This window comes from Neopsephotus bourkii, unplaced genomic scaffold, assembly GCF_033783945.1.
Source record: "Neopsephotus bourkii isolate Nb327-2 ecotype Australia unplaced genomic scaffold, CSIRO-AGI_Nbou_v1 NB_739, whole genome shotgun sequence".
Taxonomy (NCBI): Eukaryota; Metazoa; Chordata; class Aves; order Psittaciformes; family Psittacidae; genus Neopsephotus; species Neopsephotus bourkii.
In genome coordinates this window covers 2,488,662-2,498,663 of record NW_026901237.1, presented here as the reverse complement: position 1 = coordinate 2,498,663, position 10,002 = coordinate 2,488,662, and the positions used below count along the sequence as shown (strand labels likewise).

General features: G+C 38.6%; 1 protein-coding gene across 12 annotated transcripts in view; it reads right to left on the bottom strand.

The window, feature by feature from the left end:
- Window positions 1-10,002, bottom strand: part of GIGYF2 (GRB10 interacting GYF protein 2) — a 75,901-nt gene that overhangs the window by 43,103 nt on the left and 22,796 nt on the right. For 11 of the 12 annotated variants that reach the window (XM_061354506.1, XM_061354511.1, XM_061354514.1 and 8 more), the window contains 2 exons: window positions 4,746-4,857; window positions 4,149-4,189 (listed from right to left, as the gene is read on the bottom strand). The exons of the other annotated variant lie outside the window; for it this stretch is intronic. In XM_061354506.1, coding sequence (XP_061210490.1) covers window positions 4,149-4,189; window positions 4,746-4,857 — 153 coding nt within the window. The remainder of the gene's footprint in view (window positions 1-4,148; window positions 4,190-4,745; window positions 4,858-10,002) is intronic. 12 annotated transcript variants of the gene reach the window in all.

The window sequence follows — 10,002 nt, the reverse complement described above, 5'->3', positions numbered from 1 at the left end:
GTACCAATAATTATTTCTTGGAAGAGTTATTTCCATGTTCTCTATCAACATAGGAGTCCTACAACTCAAGATCCAGTGCAAGAGTAGTAGAACAGATTTCTGTGTAAAGTCTGAAATACCAATTTAGGAAAAAAAGAACAGTATTACATGTGAGGTATTGTTTCCCTCACATATTGTCACATACTCCAGGCTCAGACACACAATTGTTCTGAAATTCAGATGCATAATCCCAACAGGACAGTACTATAATGTCATCATTTAGAGCCAAAGACATAGAAAGCTGTTTTTCATTTCAATTAATGTCTTATCAAAGTGCAGGCTGCTTCATATGGTTTCTGAATAACTTGATGCTTTAAAGTTGTCCTGATTTTTATATAATTTTCTATTTGTAGATTTGGTTTAAAAGGATGTACAACAGCAAATATAAAGGACAAAACACGGTCAGTATACACTAAATGCTATCTTCAAATATTATATTTTTGGAATGTCAAGCTGAGGAATACTGTAAAAGTAAATTAGACATGCACAACTGTGTAATTACTTCAGAACAGCTACAAAGAAAAGGACAGACAAAACACCCCTATTACTTTTCCAGTTCCAAAGAACTGGTGAATCATGGATGTCTGATAAAGGACTGGAAGTATGCCATGACCCAGATTGGAATAGAAGTCTAGAAAAATTGCTGATGGGCTCCAGTGCAACAAAAATTGCACTCTACACCATGACTAACATTGCAAGAGCAAGCTGATGATGAACCTTTTTTGGACAAACTTCTGGCTATCAAGACAGGGAAGCAAAGCAAGCCAGGCTGAGTAAGGTAAGTGTGATTCAAAGGAATTCAACATCTTTCTTTGTAGTCACTTGGACACCCCATTTTTATATTCAAGTCATCTTAACTTACCCCCAAAATACACATTAAACAGAATTCAATCAGGCTCCACAAGTGACTCATGAAACATCTTGTTTATCTAAATTACAGTTATTTACTAGCAGTGTGTTTAACTGCTGGTAACTAATCAAATCCCCTCAGCTACTAAACTGGTATTAGTCAAGAGGCTGCACAGAAAATTAAGCAGCTTTTGTGCCATTCTAAAAGACAGCCATGATCAAAAAACCAACTTGATCATTTTCTCTGCTAATGGCCTCAGCTTTCCAGAAACTATTTGAGTTCTCAATGAAACCCGTCAGAACTGTGACAACCAGCAACAGAAACTCACAAACACTGTGTACATCTTCAATTTGCATACACAAAGTAGGAACAGACCCTGTTTATGTTGAGAATCAGTCAAAGGTGAACTTGAAACTGTTGTGAGCACCAAAAAAGCAAACATTAATTTTTACTCGCAGCACATTGATTTTATTTGAGAAATAATTCTTTGTGGAGGGTCTATCCGTTTTTCCATCTCATGATTTTTAATTGAGGGGTTCTTATGTTGTCATTCATTATGAACACCCAGAAAAGTTTAATATTTGATCTCATTAATTTTGTAACGTGATCAGCCAGAACAAAGGCAATGAAAAAGCTGACAACTTAGTAAATTATGTAATTTGAGGTTAGTCCAAAGGCCTGTGAAAGAGCAATTTAAAACTGAAGCTCCATAAAGGTAAAGAATAAAACCCTAAACTAAGGAATTTAACGAGGGTAACAGAAACCAATATATACACCTGCTAAAGCATATTAGCCTGAATTATAAGCTGCATGTCAATTCACTCCCTGACCTTTCTGCTTCCATTGCTTTGTGTGGTACACTAGAGCATGGTATTGACCTGGGACTTCTTTTGGCACATCTGTATCCCTATCTCATACTCAAAATATTTTGTGATTGGGAAGCCTTTACACAACAGTAACTATATGTTCATTAATCAAGGCTTGAATCAAAATAGACCAAACTTCTGTTAATATTTTTGTGCTCTCCACCTTATTTCTCCCTGAAGGTAAAGAGGAGATAAATGGTCCTCCACTTAACAGGACATTAAACTCTAATAGAGATATGCAGCATCAATTACCACTGTTTAACTTGGGTTTTATACATTAGAACTTCAGAAATACTGCAGGTTATCTTGCCTTTATCATACTGTGCTACAGAACTTTTAGCTAAATAAGTTCAAACTAGAAGAAAAACAGACCAAGAAACTTAAGAGGTGCAACCAGGTAATACAGAAAGCTTCATAATTTAAGCACATCATCCCTCACAATGAACTAGGACTTGCAAAAAAGCATACAATGACACCATCTTACCTAGAAAATGATTCACAGAAGATGCATTCCAAAGTCCTGATCATTAGTAGTTGCTACAATCAAGACACTGTATACTAGCTGATGCATTAACTCCCAAGTCCAGGCAGAAGTCAGCTTCAGTAAGGACATCTTGCAAATAAATCTTGTAGCAAATCTTGCAAATAAATCATTTTGCAGTAAATTCCTCTCAATTTCAACTGAGATACACATCTCACCTTAAACTGACAAGCAGTATTTTTATCACAGTCTTAATCAGAAACATGGTACATTCTACAGTCTGGATTTGCAAGTGCTTTAACTTCATCACAAGAATAGAAGGGGCTAAATAAATTGAATCAATTGTGGTACACACTAATCAGTAAAAAAACACAGTCCTGAAGCCTCAGTAGTACTTAGTTTTTCCTATTTTCATGTTTTTTTTCCCAAGAGTTCTCTGAAGATAGATACCGAATGAAAGTCTACTGGCATGTAAAGATGGATAACCTCAGGCCTATCTCAAATTATTTTTAGAAGTAACCTCTCTCTAGGGAAAATAAAGAGGAACGCAAGCAACATATTAGTTTTGTCTTAACTTTGAACTTAAAAGCAGAAAACCAAAAGCGCTCTTCAAAATATATGAAAATAAGTTCCTACATGGAGAGAGGTTTCAGAAGGCTTTGAAAGCAAACATGGTAATTTTAGACTCGTAAAGCATGCGTCACCACGCTGATCTGGAAGATTATTAAAATGGCAATTTATGCTACTCTAAGACCACACCGACAACCAAGCAGGAACTAAAATACATTCCTGTCAACCTTTAATTGCAACTGAATCTTGCCAGTTTTGTTTGTCCTGAAATTCAATTTGCAATTGCCTTTTCTGACCTATGATTTATCAGTATGTTCACTAAGGAGGACACTTAGTCTTATTTTAGAATAAGACTCCCTTCAGCAAAGGCCAAAAGATCCTGGGTCCTAAAAAGACAAGACTCACTGTCAGCAAGCTTCAAATCTCTCACTAAGCGCAGCTGTGGTACGTGCATATTGAAAACTGCCACAGAGAAAGAGCACGGTCATACCAGAGAGCAATCAATGCACGGTCTCATGAAGCAGAAAAATCACTGCAGTTACCACATAACCAGTTGATAGAGGAGAACTTCCTGAATGTTCTTACCACTCTCAGAATACAGATTTTACCTAAATGGGTATGTTCCATCACCAAGATGACAACACACTCCAAGTTTAGCTGAATGTCCAAACAGACATACTAGGTCACAATTAAGGATCCAGTAATCTGTTTGAATATGGCCAGTATGACGCATTTAGGAAACAACAGGAAAGGAATGGCAGAGAGGGAGACTAGTTAATAACCTGAATGAAAAGAAGATTCATACGACGATTTCAACTAATTTAACAGACAGTAAATCCATCAGCATGGGAACAGCAGAATATTGCTGCCAGGATTTACTGCACACTAGCAAGCATTCAAAAATAATTAACAGTTCACATGGTCCAGAAGTCCTAGGTATCAAAGCAGCACACATCAGGAATATTTAAAAGCTGCACTGAAAAGGCATATTCACAGCACACCTGTTAATCAGTACAGACTCCTTTCAGAGTTCCAGGAATTTAGTTCCAGCTGTAGACTTCACATCTTAATTGCATAAATAGAAACTACTTACTGAAGGTTTTTCTTATTTAAAACATTTAAATGTCTAGTCATAAAAACAAGAGTAAGCACAGCCAACACTGTGAGGACGCAATTAGGTAGCCTGACACAGCATCATGAATTTTGTATCAACAACACACTTGGAGCAATGAGTTTATGTATATATAGGTACCTTCCCTGTTTATGTATATATGGGTACCCTCCCCAAAACACACCCTGCACCTCCCTCCCATTTTATGCCCATACAGTAACAAAACCATACCTGGATCTTTTCGCCCTGGTTTTTCAAAGCGTCTGTCTCCCCTAGAAAGGCAAAATAGAAGTTTCAAATAAGGTTTCGCAATTACTCTACTCATTTAAGGTATGGCTTTTTAACTTGGTAGGGGGCTTTTTTACTAACAGAGCTTGACAGATAGTACTTTCAAAAGGTTAAAGTGACAAGTGAAATTTTCAAAAACACCGATACACACATGGCCTTCAGCAACTAGGTATGTTTTGAAATGTGACCCAAAGTACTGTCAACAATGTCAACTCAACTAACAATGTTGAGACTGTAACTGAAGCAAATCCTTTAGCAATCTATATTTTCACTCATCACTTCCACTGCAACTGTCATCATTTATATTCCCTTAAAGCAGTTCCTTCTTCCCAGGAACACAGCAGTCTTGCAAAAGTCTCTTTTACTTGCTCCCAATTTTCTAAAAACATTACTGTGTTGACTCCATCTTAGAAATTAAGACACTACACTCACAGATACACCTTAATCACCTTTCCTAAAGTGTTTTTATGAAGTCAAAAGGCACAAATGGAAGCTGAGCAGATATATGTAAAGAAACTTTAAAGGCTAGAGCTCTGTTACCTTTCCTCCCAACTCTGTGATCTGTGCATTTCCCTGCCCCCTCCTCGCCCAAATCCACCCTCCACTTCATCAAAACTTCTTTGGTAGAAACCGCTTTCTCCTCGGCCTCTGCCTGAAAAGACAAAAAACACAAGTGTTTGTATAAATAATAACACAAGTTGAAAGAATCAGATAGGTTTCCCTTTCCTGGCATCTCTGAACTCATCTTAGTCTTAAGCCCCAGAGAAGTGATCTGAGGCAAAGGGGAAATAGGAACAAAGACTAAAGAGTCTCGTGTAAAAATTCTTATCAAGCAGCACAAGATCAGACAGAACAGGCAAACAATTCTGAAATAAATACTACGCAGAAAACCAGAACACAGATACTTACCTGACACAAACTACTAAACAAGAATGCATTGCTTACACGACATACACACAATATGGGTGCACTTTATACTCAAAAATCAGATTGCTTTAAACAGTGGAATCCAGTGCAATGGTACTGCACTGCACATGTATTCACAATTACTGCTATCAAGGTTAACAAAGGAGAAAGAAGCTTCACCATGATTAAGTTCCAGTGATGCCCAGCTGAAATCTCCCCCAGGAGCAGTGGGGAAAAGGAAGCATCACAAGATCAATATAGGCAGGACAGCATGAAGAACTCCAATAGCTACAGAATCAAAAGTTATCCTCGCTTTGTCAAGAAATGATTCTCCATAGATGGCTATTGAATATCAAGCTTCAAGCCAAAAAGTTACAGATGTATCAAGTAAAGCATCTTGAAGTAAATTTTCAGTGCCTGGATATATGTGGGGTGTTTGGTTAAAAATGAAACAAAACAAAAACAAAGACCAAAAAACCCAAAACAACAGAAAAAAAACAAAACAAAACCACCCACATCCCCAGACCTTCAAGAGAGCTTCCAATGCTGGTTAACTGCTGGGCTGAAGTTTCCAGATCTACAACTGCTTCACAAAGTACTGCAGCAGAAGCAACTGGATGTTTTTATCAGCTAACTTCCCATTTCAAGGATCTCATGGAAAGAAGATGAACAAGTGAAACACATCAATCAGCTGGTTGTCAGGATAATGCCTTGCCTAAATACATATTCAGTCTCTATGCCAAGAACCTAAAAAGCACCTGACATAGGGAATTACTGGCAGTGAGACTCACAAACCTCAATCCTTTCAAATTTCTCTCTTTGTAGCTTTGAGAAAATAAACACCTCAAAGGATGAGGTGCAAACCTGGCCACAGATCCAGTGAAATAAGACAGAATGACTAAATGAAACAGGAAATAAACACCTTGAGAATGGACTCCATTCTCTGTAGTCTTCTGATGTGAGCAGTGATAAGAAACCTATGTGTCCTATGAAAAAAGGCTCTACAAATGGAAATTATCAAAGCAGTTGCAACAACTTCTCCACTATTCTATACTAGATCTATTGGGCGGGGAGGGGGAAGGAGGAAGAAAGGAGGAAGAAAGGAAGAGTTGCTTCCAAGGCAGAGAAAAAGAAAAGTGATCCCCATAAAATCCAGTCAGGCTCTTCAAATACACACTGATTCTGTATCAGGCAGTACAGGTTGCAGGATGTACAAGGAAGCCACAAAGCTAATTGTACAGTCTCTCCTGCTTCAGAAACAGGATTTAAACATCCTTTTTTGACAAAACTATCGTGGTCATAGGACCACAAATCAGTTTGCTGGGAGATCTCCTTGTCACAGAAAAGCAGACCTCTTTGCCACAAAGTTTTGGAGACGCCAAAGTTCAGATGGAAACTGGATGAATTCATAGAAGATGAATAACACAGATTTACTAAAAAGAGAGACCACATCTGGTTCAGAAATAAATTCGAGCTGCACATGTCTGGAAGCTGAGCATCTATGTGAAGCTTCTTCACCTTTGTATTTTTACACAGTCCTTATTCTCTTGCCAAGGTGTTGTGTTTTAGCTGTTGCTCAATAGGCAACCGACTTAAACAAGCCCTTTCCTGATTCACCATAGCTGTTCCTATACAAACTCAGATGGAGATGGAGTTGACTTAGCACTCAAGCCTGAAGAGGAGAGGTAAGCACCAGACCTACAACTGTATTAGAAACGTAAGTACTTCCTCTACAGCAGCTCTGATACTAGAAGGCTGACCACAGTCATGAGTGCAAACTAAGTTTCAAAGGCAAGAAAGTAAAGATGTGATAGAACAACAAAAGTAGCACCATGTTTACTCAGTTAAGGTATAATGGATCCCCTAAGATCCTGGAAAAGGACTCCATGTTCTCATTCTTCACAAATAAAACCCAGGAAAGTTCAAGCATCACATACAGTGGCAATCTTTTCCTACTTTCTTCGCTATAGGAAAGCTCACTTCCTTCCTCTCACAGGAGGTAATAAAGCAACAGCAGCTCACAAGAGAAAGCCACAGGCAGGCAGAATCAAAACAAAGGTACCGATTCTTCTCATGTCCCTGAGGTAGTGGAGGTGGAAAGTTGCATACACTCTTCCAACACAAAAAAAAAGCAACCCATTGTCCTTTCCTGGTTTTTACAGTGAGTGACAGCAGCATCTGTAGTGCTCCCCTTGCAGTATGAGTAAGCATGAATGCATCCAGATTACTGATTGCAGACACGCAACAAGCAGAGCCAGAAGACAGGAGATTTCGTCAGCAAATAAAGCCAAGTGTCCTGTAGAAGGTAAAGATCAGAATCGGAGTTATTTTAACAGCAGCATAGCTTATGGCAGCTTTAAAAGCATGTGAAAGCCTGAGAAACCTCTCTCCACTTACCCCCTGCCATGTCACAGTTCATCAGTATTCCAGTTATGCTTAGCCACTAAAGTGGCCTGAATTAAAAGATTACCTTGCAAAAGGCTTAAACAAACGATCCCAGCAATTCAGTTTGAGGCTGTGGGGCCACAATAGTAAACTCCAAGCTGTTTTGATACCACTTAGTGCCAGACAGGACCTATTTAAGCCACCTTTGCCCTGGTTGTGTTGCCACCCTCCTCCAATGTATTCTACAAGGCACACCATACAGGTACACTAACATGTGTCCATTCAACAGTAACCAGAAGAAGTACAGGTGCAACTCCAGAAGAAACTGAGTAGACCATTGTATGAGAAGCATACTGCATTAAAACAGGGCCTACCAAACTATAGAAGTAAATACCTAGTAAGGAATACCATGGTGTACAAAGACAGTTATTCAGACACTATTGCATGGAAGAGTCTGACCTGAAAGTGCACACTAGGACACAGCTAATACTGATAAACAAAATATATGAAAAACGCTTGCAGAGAGGATATAACTGCATGTATAAGCATACTGTTTGCTGCACTTCTTGGTTTTTTTTTTTCCTAATAAATCTAGAATGACATGCTTATTCTAAATAGAATGCCACTTCCACGAAAGTGCTTACCACATGAGAAGCAGACTTTCTAAGTGTAGATGTTGCACAAAGTATTGACTGCCAAGTTAACAGATGTCAATGAACCCTTCCATCTAAGAACAGAATGGAGCAGCTGTGTATTTCAGTAATTCCTTAAAAGCCTCAGAATGAGGACCTCAACCCAATGGATATTTTAATAATAACAGCCAAAAGAGTCTAACCTGAAAATAAGACAGGTCTGAATTTAAGTAAACAATATGAGACACAAGCAAAAGGGCAAAAAGCAGCACACACTGCCATTCTAATAGTCAAAAAACAACCACCCACACACAAAACACACCAAAATATAACAAGCAAATTCTTGAAATTACAGCATGACTGGAGTTTAGGATCTACGGTCACCACTACAATACTGCGTGGGAACAGAAAGATAACTGCAGTTCAGCTGCTGCTGAGTACATATGAGAACCTTCCACCTTGACACTATTTTACATACTCTCCAACAGCAGCAAAGACAGATTACAAAGGGGAGAGAGGGTGGGAAGGGAAAAGAGCTCTAATGAGAAGCAAAGTACCCTTCATAAGGGTCTTAAGCAAAGAGGAGAACAGCTACAAAACAGGGTGCCTGTAAGCTTACAGCCCATTCCAGGGACTATTTAAATCTCTCCTCATCTGAGGCTCTTATTCATGAATGTTGACATTCCAGTCCCACCAGCACAAAGCACAGGGCTTAACTGCACACCACAGGGAGCTCCCAGGAAAACAAGTCAATTAGAAAAAAGGTCACGTGCAAGTACTTGGTTTCTTTAGAGAATGGAACCAAATAAAGTGGGTTTGGATTTATGTCTCCAGGAAAGACACATACAGTACTAGTGACAGCAGTGGCACGCTGCAACCAGTTTTGAACAGTATCTCCAAGTTCTATTTCTGCACACAATCATAAGAAATTTAAACAAAACCCAAAACCATTTTCACATCACCTAAACTAACCACTGTCAGCAAGACTTGGGCAAACACCGAGAAAACATTTACTGAGTGTTATGTTGGAAATTTAAATACTGGTAAGTCACATTTAAGTGTTCTAATAATAACTTTCTTTTACCAGCAGTTCACCCATTCTTCCCTTTGCTTATCTGACTCAATAGATTCCCTCTCACACTCCCAAATGCTGGAACACAGTTCTGTGATTTGTGCCTCAGTAAGGGAACTTAATTAACAAATCTAATCATACATGCAAATTCTTGCCTCGAGTTATTGTTGTGCAAGTCACTTCCAGACAGTAATCTTGTTCTGGTAAAGCTGAAACTCACATTTGATCAGCGGCAGCTTTGTTGCATACAACAATGTAAAGTTCATGAAAAACACCAGATAAACTTTTGAACCACAGCAATTTTGCAAGGCAATAAAGAAAGATGTTTTCCAACTGTTAGGTGAAGCATTTCATTTAGTGAACAATCTCCAAAGAAATTCCAAGCCCTTTTCACTGTAACCTGAAAAACCAGAACTGCATTTAAAGTTCACTACTTACAAACAACATGCTAGTTTTGTAAATTAGAGGTCAACAGTCCTGCACTAAGCTTTTTATAAATATTAGAAGCAAAGCCCATAATTACAAGAACATCATGTGTATAATTATATAAAAAAAAAAAAAAAGAGGATTTTTGTCCTGGCAGAAGCCCTCATCTGTTTGCTGAGAGAGAGAAACTTTGGGAAGACTTATCATGCCTAAAGCCCAAGACTAACTGCTTATGAAAAGGGGAAAGTGGAAGAAACAAGCAGCAACCGGGATCAATAAATGAAAGAAAGCTCAGTAATTCACTGAAGTTTACTGGAAGTGTCCTCACCTTAGCAGATAAGAATGACAGAATAGCCTAAGAAGCAGAGCATGTAAT